The sequence below is a fragment of the Protopterus annectens genome, chromosome 14.part0 (assembly GCF_019279795.1).
Source record: "Protopterus annectens isolate FY-2018-M chromosome 14.part0, PAN1.0, whole genome shotgun sequence".
NCBI lineage: Eukaryota > Metazoa > Chordata > Ceratodontiformes > Protopteridae > Protopterus > Protopterus annectens.
This window is the reverse complement of record NC_056748.1, coordinates 336,808,804-336,825,582: the sequence shown is the minus strand read 5'-3', so window position 1 is coordinate 336,825,582 and position 16,779 is coordinate 336,808,804. Positions and strand designations below refer to the sequence as shown.

General features: G+C 36.9%; 1 protein-coding gene across 1 annotated transcript in view; it reads right to left on the bottom strand.

The window, feature by feature from the left end:
* PLPP4 (phospholipid phosphatase 4) overlaps positions 1–16,779 on the bottom strand; it is a 2,218,356-nt gene that overhangs the window by 974,955 nt on the left and 1,226,622 nt on the right. The window contains exon 5 of the mRNA XM_044056071.1: positions 5,533–5,657. Coding sequence (XP_043912006.1) covers positions 5,533–5,657 — 125 coding nt within the window. The remainder of the gene's footprint in view (positions 1–5,532; positions 5,658–16,779) is intronic.

Here is a 16,779-nt window from a genome sequence, read left to right as displayed (position 1 = left end):
AAGCATTATAACAACTGTATTCTGTGATTTATTTTATATGTGGGTATTTATGTGTTAATATTTATATGCATGTAATTAAATGTGGTTTGGAAATTAATTATTGCAGTTATAAGTTATGTGATTTTAATAATGTGTAAAATGGAGTTAACAGGAAATGGCATAATTTATTTTAAAACCTAAAGAAGCTTTATGTGAAAATGTGTTTGTTGTTTGTTCATATACACATATATATATCTCCTAAGTGTTGCATGGTTTTTCATTTATTTTATGTTTAATAGGGCAATTTAGGCTGATTTAACCTTTTCTGCACAATGGTATGATCTTGGAGTAAATATAAGTTTGCAGCTGTGTGAGAGGTGTATGGGCAGTGAAATTTTTTGTTTGTTTTTTTTGGGGGGGGGGTTGTTTTGTTTTTTCCTTACAGATAAGAGCACCATGTTTATTTTTCAATGTATTGGTTCCAGATCTTTTTGCCTTTTCTCACTGAGACATAAACTCATATATATAGATATATGTGTGTGAGTGAGTGTGAGTGTGAGTGTGAGTGTGAGTGTGTGTGTGTGTGTGTGTGTGTGTGTGTGTGTGTGTGTGTGTGTGTGTGAGTGAGTGCACGCATGCGTGCACATGTGTGTGTGTGTGTGTGTGTGTGTGTGTGTGTGTGTGTGTGTGTTACATCTCTGAGGTTAAGAAGTTAGTCTGAGTATATTAATTCTGTTTGAGGTAATTGTTTTCCTTTTGTACAGTTGTTACAGCAATACTGTTTTAATTAATGATTGCTTCTTCCAATGATTTGCTTTGGACTTTAGTGTCTGCCTGCACAAGTTTATACTCAATAGTTAGCTCAAGAATGGTATCACACAGTTATAGTTATCTATTTTGCAACACATCTTTCTCTTTTTCTTTCTGCAGCATATTAATGCAGCTTTCATTTTTTCCCCTTTAATATTTTCATTCTATCTGTTGGATGTGCTGAGTAATTGTATTTAAATCGATGTTATTACAACTCTATATTTATTTGCATATAACCTTTCTGAGTTCCCCATTAATCAGTGCTCTATTTCTACTTTCACTCATAATTTCATTTTTAATAAGGTGTACTAGTTTATTAGTGTAAGTGTAAGCATGTGTAGTTTTCAAATTTATTCTGAGTCTGATGTTGTGTACTTACTAAATCATTCTCAGCTTGCACATTCTCATATCTTACTTTTAGACTCAAGCAAGGGGCTATTAATTTGTTGTAGCTCCTATCACAATTTTTTCCTTCTCACTGTGTAGACAATGTCAGCTTGGGTCTAAAATGGAGATATCTTTTGTCATTCACTCTGTTCTTTTTCCTTTTGTTGTACATCATCACTTGACTTACAAATTTTAATCTGACTCTTATGCTTCATTTTTCCAACTTACATGAAAAAGTACACAATCTTTTTGATAAGTCAATAATTTGATTATTTTACTATTTCCTTTTCAGGGTCAAGGTCAGAAAACAATCATGTAAAAATTTCAGTGATTTTATTTTCATTTATAGAAACTATCTTTTCCAACATTACCACTGACTCTCTCTGTTTAGAAACAGTGTCTACTGGCTTTCTTTGATTTCTACACTTTCAGCTAATGCTGTTAGTCTTACTGACCTATACAAATGTTAAAGGGTTTATATCTCTGCAGCAATACATTTGAATAGCTTTAGAAACACAATTCTATCGGACTTCTGGTATTTGAACTATACATACTCTGCACATTTAAGCTGCAATTTAAAACACATGGTATAGTCCACTATTTCTACTGTGCAGACTTTAGAATTACCTAGTTCTGTACTACTACACTTTTTGCACGCATATAATTTCCTACAGTTGCATATACCAGCAAGAGGGTTTTTTTCAGGAATTTCAAATATCGTTCACTAAGTCATAGATAATTAGAAACCACAATGCTTCACATCTCATTGACTTTACTTCTTCATTTGAACTGCAGGAACTATGTTTTTCAGTTTCAGAATTTAACACAACTTTGCAATACTCACTTCATACATGTATCAAACTTTTAGTTTTTTTTATTTCCCTTGTATCAAGCTTGTATCAAGAGTTTAATAATTTATTTCACTAGCATTCTTGAACACATCCTTCATGCTGCATGAACATTTTCGCAATACATTTCATTCACCAGCATAATATATTCACCTCACTAAACATCCTTTCAGCCGTTTCATATCACTTTGTTAAAACATTACTTGGTATTCTACAACAGTTTATATGCAATGTAACATTTACTTCACTTCACGGTCAGAGTCCAGCTTTTTGTATTGCTGTCAACTTGGGGAACTGCGATGATTCTTGGGGAGGGGATGCTAAAATGAAGCACTTAGTAATTCATTCAATGGTATGTACTGAAGAGGGTTGCTCCCTCACCCGATTTCAATATGCTCACTGAATATTTTCTTTTATTAGGCTCACAGTAACTCAGAAACCCTTCCATATTATCTCACAGTGGAAATCTACAGCACAGTAGGAATTAGATTATGTTATGGCTAGAGCAACTTTTTCTCTTTTTAAGTTTAAAACTAATTTTTTGTAGATGTAGTCAGTGTTACTTACATTAAACTAATATAGAATTTATCATATTTAATATTTAGGTATTTTATGTAATATAAACCTATACACATTGTTCTGACTAGCAATACAATATACAGACATTGCTACTGTATGTCTGCCAATCATGGACAAGATATTATCTTTAAACTGTGAATTTTGGAAGAAATTGAGCCACCATGGAAATAATTAATCAGGCTATAACACATTAAAAATGTTGAACCCAAATCATAATAATATGTACAATGTCTAATGCTGAAGCTTATAGGCTTTTTGCCTGTGGAAGGTTATTCCCTAACAATGTTCAAATTGAAGGAAATTATTGCTATTGAAAATTGTGCACATCTAGAAAAATATTAGTCTTAAAATATTAATCCAAAACATTTCACAAATAATTTGGGAATAAATTGTTCTTCTAGCTGAGATGGAATGAACAGAAAGCAGGCAAGTAGTTCTCTAGAGTTAATCCCTCTTTCAGTTACTCACTCTTACAAATGTATCATTTTAGGACAGAGCTGAGATCTTGATTTCTTCAGCACCATTTAATGTATATATCTTTGATGGGCTACCAGTTTCAGTGATTCTAGATATCTGTTACAGGGTCTACAATTACTAAGTGTGGTCTACTTGATTTTATTCGATTTCAGACATCTGAATTCAGCAGCCTTTTGTCTCTAAAAGTTGTGACATTTAAGTATAATCTAACATCTCACGGCTATTTATGGATTCTTTGACACCTTGTGTGTACTGTTTTGTGAGACATTCTGATATTAACTTCATACATTTGTTCATACTTGCATCTAACAGGTAAAATTCAGTTTAATTCTGTAGTATCTTCATTAAAATATTACGTAAGTAACACAATGGACATCCTTTTATATCCTTTCATTTTTTTTTTAATTTTATGCTTATGCGCCTTCATGTAGTAGCTGGTTTTCATAGTTAAAGTCTAATATTCATCTGCTGCAGTTTCCCATATAGCTCACAATTATTTAATTTTTATTGTGATTAACTGTAGCTTTCCTCTGCCTTTTTTGTACTAAATTCCTCAAACATCATCTTATGCTGTTCCATATTTTTTCATTGTTTGTATTTTTGTACTTTTTTTGCAGTTTTTAATTGAATCGCCATTATAAAACTGATCGACCAACTCACTAAATGTCATGATTATATAACATTAGTTGGTAATGGTCAAAATGCAATATCACCTGTTCACATTATACTCACCTGGCCTCTAAATTTGCAGTCATGCAATACTGCGTCCCTTTTGATGACTGAATATACCTTTTTAATTTATCTGTGTATGATGTTGGTTGGCTGGTTCATATATTCTTCAGCCATAATACAGGCCAGAGAGCAGTTCATATATTTTAATCCCTAAGTGTCGAAGAAATTTAACTTGAATTTTACCAACTCTGCAACATATATTTTAGCACAGTCACATTTTGGGCAGCAAACATTTGTTTCACAATTTTCAAGTTACTACAACATGAAAAGGAAGTGCTCCAGAAAACTTTATAATATGAATGTAGACCTTTTGCGTAAACCTGAATGAGTAACATTTACAATAAGCTAAATGGAGACAACTATGCATAAGATGGAAGGTTTGTTATAGGTAATCAGTGGGGATGTTACAACACAGGAATATTACTTATAGCTAAACAAGTAGGAATTTTACAATACAGCTAAATAGACTGGCTATCTTGCAACATAGACACAGAGATGAACAATATTGCAAGATGACAACTAACACCATTAGACTCTTGGGTACTTCCTAACATGCTAACACAAATTAGACAATACAAAGCCACTGAATTAGACATAACAAGCAACTTTTATTCTTCAATATATTTATAAAGCATCTTTCTTATACATAATGAAATGGTAATTACAGGGTTAAAACACATTGAACGGTTCACAGTAGTGTTTCCATCCCTTGAGGACCCATGTTATGAAACAAATTAAAATAATATATTTAACAGACTACTAAGTCAGAGTACCTTTCAGCATGGAAATGTTTACATTTATTAATATGCCTTATGTGTTTGTTACATGTGTTGTTGTTATGTCACAAAACACTTAGTCTGCAGTTCTTGTTTTAGCAGCACCTCTTTAACTGTATGGGAAGCCATAGGGCAGGATTCATTAGCACCCACACTAAGTGTACACCATTCTGAGTGAATAAGCAACACGGGCATAACTCCCACTTTCTTTCACCTGATTTTAGTTTTCCTACTGATTTTCTTGCAACCTTAAATACTGACAGAATTCATGAATGTTACCACAATGTGTAAATCATGTCTACTTAGTCTGAGTGAATAAACAGCACAGAAAATGCAGTAGGGATATTCTTTTAATACAGATCATGTACACTTAGTGTAGGCATTCATGAATGCATCCCATAATCTAAATGCACCTGAAAGCAAGCCAAAGATACTTCTGATTAAAAGGATTCATTCCATCATCTACAGAGAAAATTGTATTCCCGTGTAAAAAAAAAAAAAACAGTCTTGTTCCAGCTGTACAAGTCTAAAATGCTTTTATATGAGAACAGATAATTTTTGTTACTGAATAAATTTCTTCCACCGATGGTAACTCTATATATTTGCATTGTCTTTCTTTAACAAATGATAGAATTATATTACACCATTGGTTTCCATCTACATAATCTTCAACAAAAATGTGAATAAGCCTTATTAATGTTTACATCCTGGCAACTAATCTGAGCAGCTTTGCAGGATTATTTCTTTCCATCTGTTCTTTCTAAATTTGACTGCAACTTATTGCAAATTCTGAACTTTATGTGACGTCTGGCTAACAAACACTATTATTTATTTATTTAAAGCTGGAAAATAAATGGTATACAATTTTGTACCACTATAAATGAATGTCATTGATCTAATCAGTCTGCAAAAACAGCCACATATCTATTTGGTAAAGGACTTACAGGATGAATGACTACTTGGAAAGCTCTTTCTTCCATCAGCTATCAAATCTGGGTCGCCAGTGCAGTGCATTTCAGGATCCATCACTCCATCTGGAAAGCAGCGATGAAAGAAATCAGGACGAGGCCTATCAGAAGATAACATTAATATTTCAGTTAAAAACAACTTTTCATCTTTTCTTGTCTTCACATTTAAAATGTCATAAAAAGACTGCAGGGAAAATGAACTGTATTCTTAACTGTGCGTACAGTGAAACATTAATCTGCTGTACAATACAAAGACCTATCACAGCATTTCTGCATGATTTGAAGATGCCAGTTAGGTTGATAGAAACAGTTGGACAACTGTGCATCACAAATGCAAAAATCTCACAGCTGTTGCATAAGGCAGCCAGCCAGAAATATCCTGACAAATTCAAAAAGATATGTCATACTTTTTCAAGGTACTATGGTTAAGATGCAACCTCACCTGAAGAAAAGTTTCAACACTATAAACAGTGATACAATGGTACTTAATAGAGCACTCAGACCAACAAGGGTGACTCCACTAGGGTTGGAGATGTGCTTGAAAGCCTAAGTCATACACAGTAATATCTTTCCCCATTCACTACTATCTCCCTTACACATTGCAGTATCTCATTTCAGTTTGGGAGAATTTATAGTTTCATATAGTACTTTTCTTATTCTAAATAACTTGTTTATTTAAATCTGCAGCCAGTCCTTATGGCAAGTTTAATTTAAAATACATTTTTAAGAAATTAAGGGATGGAAAGATATATTTTCCTTGAATAATGTCATTCATGATATCCCAGTTATATGTGCATTCCTAATAGCTATAACTCAAAAGGCTTCTCTTATATTCAGTTCATGATGTATTATGGTAAATTACACTGGCTGTTGCACAGTAAAATGTGCAACAGTCTTTCCTAGAGACAGAAGGTACAGTGGAAATATTTCTATCCTACTCTTGTTCAACCAGCTATTTTTTGTCTACAGCAGAAGAAAGGTACAGTTACGTACATGGTATTAAGCATATCAGTAGATGCTTGAATACCTCACTGCTGCACTAGCCTTTTGGCAATATAGATTGCATCCTGCCTAAGATACAACAAGCAGTTAGCTTCTCAAATCCCTCACACACCTTCACTCTGATTTCTGCTTGGTCATCCCTTTGGAGGGGAATCAGAGTGAAGAAAACTTCAGAACTTTCTTGCACATAAAGAGAGAAAGACTATTCATCCTGAACATTTAACAATATAACAGTAAGCAGATACTTTATATAACAAGTAACTATATACAAAAGTAGAGGATCGGTGAACGGGTGTGGCTACTACAGCAGTGAGGAAGTGGAACATCTACTGTTATGGTAAGTGCAACTTACACAACTGTACTATGTTCACCATTCTCTCTGCTGTGGTAGTCTTTCTGCTATATGGGTGCAATACCAAAGCCTAATCAACTTGAGAGGAGGAAGGATAAGGCTCCAGGTGCCCCTGGAAAATGGTTCTGACAAAGCCAGTCCTGGAACTGGAAAAGAAATCTCATTTGTAATGTTTTGTAAAAGCATGCACGGAAGACCAAGTTAATGCCTGTAGACTGCTTCTAGAGTCCACTTTTTTCCAATAAGTTATCGTAGATGCCAAGGCTCTACTAGAATGTGCCTTGATACTGTCTAGAACCGATTTACCATGGTGAGTTTAACAAAAGGCAATAGCTGAGGACAACCACCTATAAATAGTCTGCTATGACATGGGCTGTCCCTTCATTGTCCCATCATAAGAAATAAACAGATCTGCTTTTCTAAAGGGATTGGTTCTGTCATTAAGTACCTGAACTAACTATGCACATCCAGAGTATGTGAAACTTTTCTCCTAGGTTCTAAGAATGTGAATAAAACATAGGGAGATTGATGGCTTGATTCAAATAAATTCTGAAATAACTTTGGGCACAAATAAGGGATTTCTTCTTATTGAGATCCTACCTCTATATAAGACCACATAGGGTTTACCCACAATAATGCTTTGCAACTCAGATACTTTGTTGCAGAGCAATAAGGAGTACAGTCTTATAATGGACCTTAAAACCACCCAATTAGTTGGTTTGAAGGAAGACATAGTTAACTTTTCAAGCATAAAGTTAAATTTATGAGGCCTAAGATGTAAAACTCCCTTCAGAAACTGTTTCACTAAAACAAAAGAAGAAAGAGGAGGATTCGTAGGCAGATATGCTGAAGTGACTGCAAGATGTACTTTGATGGAGGAATAAGAAAGGCCAGAGGAAAGTAACTTACAAATATTTTAGAACCAGTGCTAAATAATCCCTGATGCAAACCTGGTTATTGTTAACAACCAAAAAATCTTTTTCATTTGCTAACATAATATTTCCTAGTAGCTGTTTTTTTTTCAACCTCATTTAGTACCAGCTGCATGTCCTCATAAATTTTGTTTTAACCTCATTCAGTACCTGCTGCACAAAGAAAGTGCCTAAAGGCAATACAAATGTAATCATTCAGGCAGTTAGTTGAAGTCTCATGTTGACAAGACACATATTTGGAATCTGAAGATTGTGGGTTTATTTGTATTTACAAACCACTGAATTGTGATCTGGCTAGAGGGATCAGGGTGACCATGGAAGCCCTGAATGCTAGAATCCTGGGTTATTCTCTTTTTGAAGTCTGAGACTGGCTGGAAAAGCTCATGAGAGTTTCCAGGCAAAACCCACCTTTCCTGTATCTTTTCCTGAGCAGGGACATTGCTAGCATTTGGGGGCCCTCAGCATATTTCAATTGGGGCCCTACTCAGGAGAATATAAAGTTTGACCACATTGCTGTCACATCCCCTTCCTTGTCAAACTCATCCAGCACCATTTAACAATCACTATAATGTTACTACATTCAGATAATTAAGAATTGATGTGCTAAGATACAAACACTGACTGGCATTTAGTACTAATGTAACATTATGACAGGCCCCTCTTCCACAGCAACGTAGCCACTCACAGAGGTGCATGCACACACTGACTGGCATTTAGTACCAATGCTACATTATGACAAGCCTCTTTACCATAGCAAGGTGACCACTCTCAGAGGTGCATGTACACTCACTGCATACTCCTCAATTGCCAGGATTTTCACAGAATGTCCAGATTTGACTTGTTTTTGGTCTGTTACTCAAACTTTGTAGTTTTCTGGATTTTTTGTGGCAAATCATTGAGGGCTGAATTGACTAAATAATGACAGTCATTTGAGTTTCAGACATCATATCCTTCAGAAAATGCATGGCAACACAAGAACTTTTATTCTAGCAACTTTTTAAGTTTATAAGAGCAACATTTAAAATTTGTCGCAATTTATGGGGCTGTACCCCCATTATCTTTGGCTTTGTCCATATTTTTGTGCCAAAAGATTGAGAGCTATGACTGACTGGCATTTACTAGCAATATTGTTACATTATGACAAGCCTCTGTACCACATTAAGGTATCCAGTCCCACAGAGGTACACAAAGACACCCACACTGACTCCCACACATAGCACAGACACACAAGACAAAGATAGCAATACAGCAAGGTTGAACAGAGATACCCACACAGAGTTCTTAACACAGGACAGAGGCACACAAGACAAAGAACTATACAGACTCTTGCACACAGGATGGACACACACATGATAAAGATGGCAGTACAGCAAGATTGAACACCCACACAGACTCCCACCCACACACAGGACAGATACTCACACAAGATAAAGACAGCATTATAACAAGACTGAACAGAGACACACAAGACAGATAGCTACACAGACTCATGCACACAGGACAAACACAGACATGATAAATGCAGCACTACAGCAAAACGGAACACACACACAGACTCCCATAGACAGGACAGAGGCACCCACCCACACAGGACAGAGACAGACAAGACCAGGACAAAATGACTGCAAGACTGAACCAAGACTCACACAAGACAAAGGCAGCACTACCACAAGACAGAACTGAGACACCACACACAGACACCCAAACACAAGACAATGATCACACTATGGCAAGACTGAAATGCAAGCATCACACAAAACAGCCATAGGACAGACATAGAAAAGACTACAGACACACAAGACATACAAGGGAAAACCTTGGGGGATTACTAAGCCAGAGGCAGACAGACCTAAACCCAAAGAAACACACTAGAGACAGCCACGGGGATTACTTAACTCATTCACTCCAGAACAGCTCAGAAAAAGCTGCCTGCTTAATTCCACCATAGGAACAACAATGCAGCCTGAGCTCATTTTCAGAAAATCAATTTTTAATACCATACAGAAAACAAATGTTCATAACTCTAACTATAAGAGCTAGACTAAAAATGTAAATGTGAAAGTTGTTCAGCAGACACTGACCTTTCCAATAGTGTAAATGTTGATAGTGCATATCAAAGTCATTATTAAATATTTGGCAAGGAATACTGAAATTGTGCATACTTTTTACCTTTTTGGAAAAGCAAAGCACGATATCTTGGTCAATGTACCATGTAGACCCATACAATTTGTATTTAAATTGTTTGTATGAATGTCATCTCTTGTATTTAAATTGTTTGTATGAATGTCATCTCTAAAATGATACCTTAACAATTACTGTGTGATGCTCCTTTATGGAGGTATTCACAGAAATATGATTAATATATTTCTCATACTTGATAAAGCATAAAATCTCATCACTTGTAACAGACAGAGGGTACATATCAGTGTAGAAGTTGTGCGGCTCAATGTCAGCTTCAAAATTATGCATCATTTGTGTCATCACCATGCTCCTTTGCAAAGATATGGACACAATAATGAGAAGTATTGGAAATGTATAATTTTCATTATCCTACAAGACTAAGCAAACTGTGATATCTGTACAGGTGTACACTGCACAGACACAGTTCATTTACCATGTTTTAATGAGTAATACTGTCTTAAAAATGAGGTATGGCTTGGCACACTGACATGCTCCCTTGCAAAGATATTTACCAAATTATGAAAAAAAATCATAATTTTAATTTACCAAATTATGAAAAAAAAATCATAATTTCCATAACCTAGGTCCAAAACAAACTTTGATATCTGTACATGTGTACAACATATAGGCACAGTAGTTCTTTTACCATGTTGGAAGTCTGACTACTATCTTCAAAATGAGGTATTACTTACCACATTCAGATGCTCCCTTGCAAAGTTATTTACCAAAATATGGAAAAAATCATAATTTCCATAACCATAAGTCCAAAACAAACTTTGATATCTGTGCATGTGTACAACACATAGGGACATTTATTTTACCATGTTGGAACTATCAATACTGTCTTCAAAATTAGGTATTACTTAGCACGTTCAGATGTTCCCTTGCAAAGTTATTTACCAAAATATAGGGAAAAAAAATCACATTTTCCATAACCATAAGTCGGAATCAAACTTTGATATCTGTACATTTGTACAATAAACAAGGACAGTTCTTTTATCATGTTGGAACTATCAATACTGTCTTCAAAATGAGGTATTACTTAGCACATTCTGATGCTGCCTTGCAAAGTTATTTACCAAAATATGAAAAAAAATCATAATTTCCATAACCATAAGTCTGAAACAAACTTTGATATCTGTACATGTGTACAACATAGAGGGACAGTTCTTTTACCATGTTAGAGCTATCAATACTGTCTTCAAAATGAGGTATTACTTAACATATTCAGATGCTCCCTTGCAAAGTTATTCACCAAAATATGAAAAAAATCATACTTTTCCATAATCAAAGTCCTAAAAATCTGTGAGATCTGTACATGTGTACAGCATACAGACATTTCTTTTACCATGTTGTACATAATACTGTCTTTAAACATTAGGTGTTACTTAGCATATTTACGACTTCCCTAGCAAAGGTATTTACCAAAATATGAAAAAAATGTCATAACTCTCATAACCTAAGTCCTAAACAAACTGTGATATCTGTACATGTATACAGCATACAGACAGTTCTTTCACCATGGTGTATGTGCTGATACTGTCTTCAAAATGAGGTATTACTTAGTACATTTACAACTTCCCTAGCAAAAGTATTTACCAAACTATGAATAACTTTCATAACCTAAGTCATAAACTGTGATATCTGTACATGCGTACAGCATACAGATAGTTATTTTACTCTTTTAAAATGAGGTTTTACTCACCATGTTGACAAGTTCCCTAGCAGACTTATACAACAAAATGTGACAATTATCAGTGGCACTTCAGGGCATTTGCAGTGTCCCATACCTGTGTTTGCAAAGTGATAATGACTTTTAGTAATGTGAATAACAGTGGCAGCTGCTGATGGTTTTACCTGACAAGTGATAATGACTCAGTGTTGTACTGTAACTGCACATATTGTAAACTACTAATGTGATAATGGCTTGCATTTCATTATTGCAAGGTTCTGCATGCTCATACAAAGGTGATAATTGCTGCACACAACCTTTTGAGCAAGCATTCATTACATTTCTGGTGCAGGTGTAATGTAAGACTCAGTCATTACCATCTGTCAGAAAAAGACCACAGTACTTTGGTAAAAGTTGTATATTACTTGTATATTACTGAGCCCTTCCTCTCACTTAAATTTTACATGACTGGCAAAGTAAGAAATGTCTAAAATATATGGTTGCTCCATGCCAGAATCAGTGTACAAGTTATAACATTTATCTCACTGAGCCATCAACTGATTAAAATCAGACACACACAAAAAATCACAAATATCTAAACTATCTGGCTGATCCATGTAAGAATTAGTGCAATTCCTACTTTATTACCTTATTTTGCTTTTGCCTCTTCTTAAAAAAACTCAATTAAATTTATTCTGCTGCCTTTATTACTGCTTGTTAGTAGCCTGATTAAATTGTAACTATTATTCTAAGGCCTTTGGTTTAAGCACTTGGGCTTCAAACAGTTGTTTTACATTAAGAAGGTTTGTGGTCTGCACTGTTGTGGCAGGACAGGTAGCGTACATCCTTCCAAGTTGGGAACTGCTGATTGAAGGCTCAGTGTCTGTTATTCTAAAAGTGTATTAGTTCTGGGTTAAGCACTTCAGCTTCAGGCCAGTTATTTTACATAAAGAAGGTTTGTGGTCTGCACTTTTGGGGGAGGAGAGGCTAGATTCTGCCCTGCTGAGCTGGGAATTTCTGGTTAAAGGCTTATTGCGCATGCTTACTTGAACTGTTTCTTTATGAAATCAGTATGCCTTGTTTGCTGTAGCATAGACTAGATTCAGGCCTGCTGGATCTAGCTTTGTTTGTATAACTTGTGCACTGATCCAGGCCATCTTTTTTGGAGAAGGTTTCTCTGTACCTAGTGCAGTTAGAACTTGTCTGATTGAAGACTGCTGGAACAGGGCTCAGTTTTGAGGTTTTTAACTGGTTAATTGGGTAAAGTGTTGTTTTGATTGTATCTGCTCTATTTTTTGAAAAAGAATATATATATATATATATACTTGTTTCCCACCTTTCTGAACTAGTATAGTCCAGTTTTCAGGTCACTGCTGAATCCAGGGCTGTGTGACAAGTTTCTGTGTTGCCCATACCTTACTTGGATGGAAAGAAGTTTCACTGTTCACCTATGAGAGAGGGGAGCTTTGAGCAGCTTATCTGTCCCTGGAGGAGTGGTTTCAGCCCAGAAGTTAGTAGTTTATTGACCATTTTGGGCTAATTTCTATCTCATTCATTTCCCTGCTATAAAAACCACATTTGCACAGTTTTTGCGCTTGTATTCCACTCAGCAAGTGCCTTCCAGGTGTTCTGCAGAGTCTACAGCAGCAGAGAGACAAAAGAGAGACTTTGGGGCGATAAAGTATAATTTTTCTGCTTTTCTTGCTGTCTTAACTAATTCCGCCTAAAACGAAAACACCAGTTTTTTTAGCGTTTCTGTGATTTAAAAAGTTTGTTACTGCTACATATTGTACTTATTTGCTGCCTGCATTTGAATTAAGTCATTTTTGTGTTTAAATAATCTGTTTAATTGTTGTAGGCTACATATTAAAGTGTGATAGTCTTTTCTGTGCATTTAAGGTGTTGTTTTGATTGTATCTGCTCTATTTTCTGAAAAAAAATATATATACTTGTTTCCCGCCTTTTTGAAATAGTATAGTCCAATTTTCAGGTTATTGCTGAATCCAGAGCTGTGTTACAAGTTCCTGTGTTGCCCATAACATACTTGGATAGAAGGAAGTTTCTCTGTTCACCTATGAGAGGGGAGCTTTAAGCAGCCTATCTGTCCCTGGAGGAGTGGTTTCAGCTCAGAAGTTAGTAGTTTATTGGCCATTTTTAGCTAATTTTGATTGTATCTGCTCTATTTTCTGAAAAAAAAAAAAACAAACAAATATACTTTTTCCCCACCTTTTTGAACTAATATAGTCCAGTTTTCAGGTTATTGCTGAATTCAGGGCTGTGTTGCAAGTTTCTGTGTTGCCCATACCTTACTTGGATAGAAGGAAGTTTCTCTGTTTACCTGTGAGAGAGGGGAGCTTTGAGCAGCCTATCTGTCCCAGGAGGAGTGGTTTCAGCCCAGAAGTTAGTAGTTTATTGGCCATTTTGGGCTAATTTCTATCTCTTTCACTTCCCTGCTATAAAAACCGCATTTGCGCGGTTTTGCACACCGGCAGTGCCGGTTAGCTAGAGTTAAACTATTCTCGGCTCCACAAAGTCTACTCTTCAATTTTTCCCTTGGAAATAGACAAATCTTCAACTTTAGCACTCACACCATTCATTTCACAGTTAAGCACTTGCTTAAAACTCATAGCAAGCACTAATTAATCCTAGCACTAGACCCCCCCCCCTATACTGTCCAGAAGGACAAGGCTCTCTATTCGTCCCCACAAACCAATCAGAAAAACAGCTTATTCTACCTATTCAGGCATGTCCAAAGGGCAGTTTCCAGTGTACTCTCCAGTCCAACTGGTGAATCTTGGCATTTTGAGAGAATGTTACAACTGCCTCATGTACACAGACAACCCTCTCCTCCTACCACCAAACACTAATATATGCAAGAGATGCAATTATACAGCCAAACTGGAGGCAAAGCTCTCTCAATCCAAGACTGGAACTGACAGTCAAGAGGAGAAGGGTAAAACTTGCAACACAGCACCAGTCTCACATAGACCTAATAAACCAACACCGGCAAATAACACACATGAATAAATGAAAACATACTCGGAGGCTCTAAATAAAAATCTGCAAAAGCAACACAGACCTCCAAAGCAGACATCCAAGCAACCTCCACACCCCATCACCAACCATGAAACACATACTTCACATAATCAGTGTGCCACACAATCACCGCCCTTAAGGCAAAATAACATACCCAACACACTAGTAGTAGGAGACTCTATAGTCAGACACACTGATGTCCCACTAACTAGGCTGGACAAGGAGAAGGTTACAGTTAGCTGCCTGTCGGGCACCAGGATCTGCCACATAACACAAGCACTCAGGTCACTCCAGAACAAGTACAAATACTACTCTGTCATTGTCCATGTTGGTGTGAATGACCACAGACATACCTCCCTGGACTACATGAAAAGAGACATGGAAGAGCTCTCAGATCATGTAGCCCAGGCCGGTATGACCCTGACCCTGATTAGCATCCTGCCCTCACCAAGAATGATGCCACAGTATAAAGAAAAAAAATATCAATTTTAACAATTGGCTAAGTTTCTGGTGTCATTCAAAGGGGATCCAGTATCTGTCCACCTGGGATGACATGCTCGACAAGCCACGTTGCTTCGCAAGAAATGGCTTGCACCTGTCACCCTTAGGCTTTAGAAGACTGGCCAAGGCTCTTGCCACCCCCATAGTGCCTTTTTTAGACAAGGCTCAAAAGACAAACCCACCACCATAAATAGCACAAGTAACCAAAAACTGAGGGTAATGCTACTCAACTCCAGAACCCACCACCATAAATAGCACAAGTAACCAAAATTTGAGGGCAATGCTACTCAACACCAGAAGTCTAAACCTTAAAATACATGCACTCGAGGCACTCCTCAGTATGGAGAACATCAACATCTGTGCAGTAACAGAAACCTAGTTCAAGGCTCCTGAGAGCACTCCAGCACTACTAGGCTATAACTCATAACATACCTTTCGGCCACAGAACCAGGACCAAAACATAAAAGGCGGGGGTGTATCCATATTCATCAAGGATACCCATACCTCTAGGTTAGTGGCGCAGCACAATGAATCAGAGATCATCCATGTGCAACTAACAATGGGCAAAACTGCAATCCAAATTGCAGCTTGCTACAGATCACCCACCATGACCCAGGAACCCCATTCCGCATTTCTGGAGACACTGGGAAATATGAAGGTCCTACCAAACACCCTAATACTGGGTGATTTCAATTACCCAAACATAAACTGGGAGAACTACTCAAGTACTAACTCCCTTGCCCAATGCTTCCTAGAACTTATAAACTCGAATGCCCTGGATCAACTGAGGGAACAACATATTGGACCTGGTCATCACCAACATGGGTGACCGGTGTTCCACACCGGAGGTCAACCCCTCACTGGTTAGATCGGACCATAGACTAATCACTCTGGATATCCACATTCCACCCCCACCCCCAATCAAGGAAACCACCATGAAAAACTTTTCAAAAGCAAACTTCACATTACTTAAGACTGAGGTGGAAAGGTTCACAGCCCCCATGCTAAAGGGCAATGCTGTCCAAGCTGCTGAAACCTTTACAAAGGCACTCTATGAGCATCTGCAGGAATGCATGGATCATGCTATCCCAAGTAAAACCAAGACTCACTCCTCCAAGAAAAGGAAACCAGTCCGGTGGACCCCTGTCATAAACAAGCTATACAATAGAGGGAGGAAACTAGTACAGAAAAGAGTAAAATCCCAAGAAGGAAAGACATCCCTGATCAGTATCAGCAAGAAACTATGATCCCTCATTAAATCATCCAAGGCTAGTTTCGAAAGAAAAATTGCCAGTGACTCCAAAGATAACCACAACATGTTCTTTAGCTATGTCAAGAACCTAAGTGGAAACTCTCAGATCTGCTCTGAGTTAGTGCAGAATGGCACAAAATACACTGAACCGACTGATATTGCCAACATTCTGGCAGACAGGTTTAGTGCAAACTTCACCCCCCCCCCTCTCACCCTCTAAAGGGCCCATAACCATACCAGAAGAATGTAGGGCCCCGTCAATCACCGACACACAGGTTAAAACAGCCCTATCCAA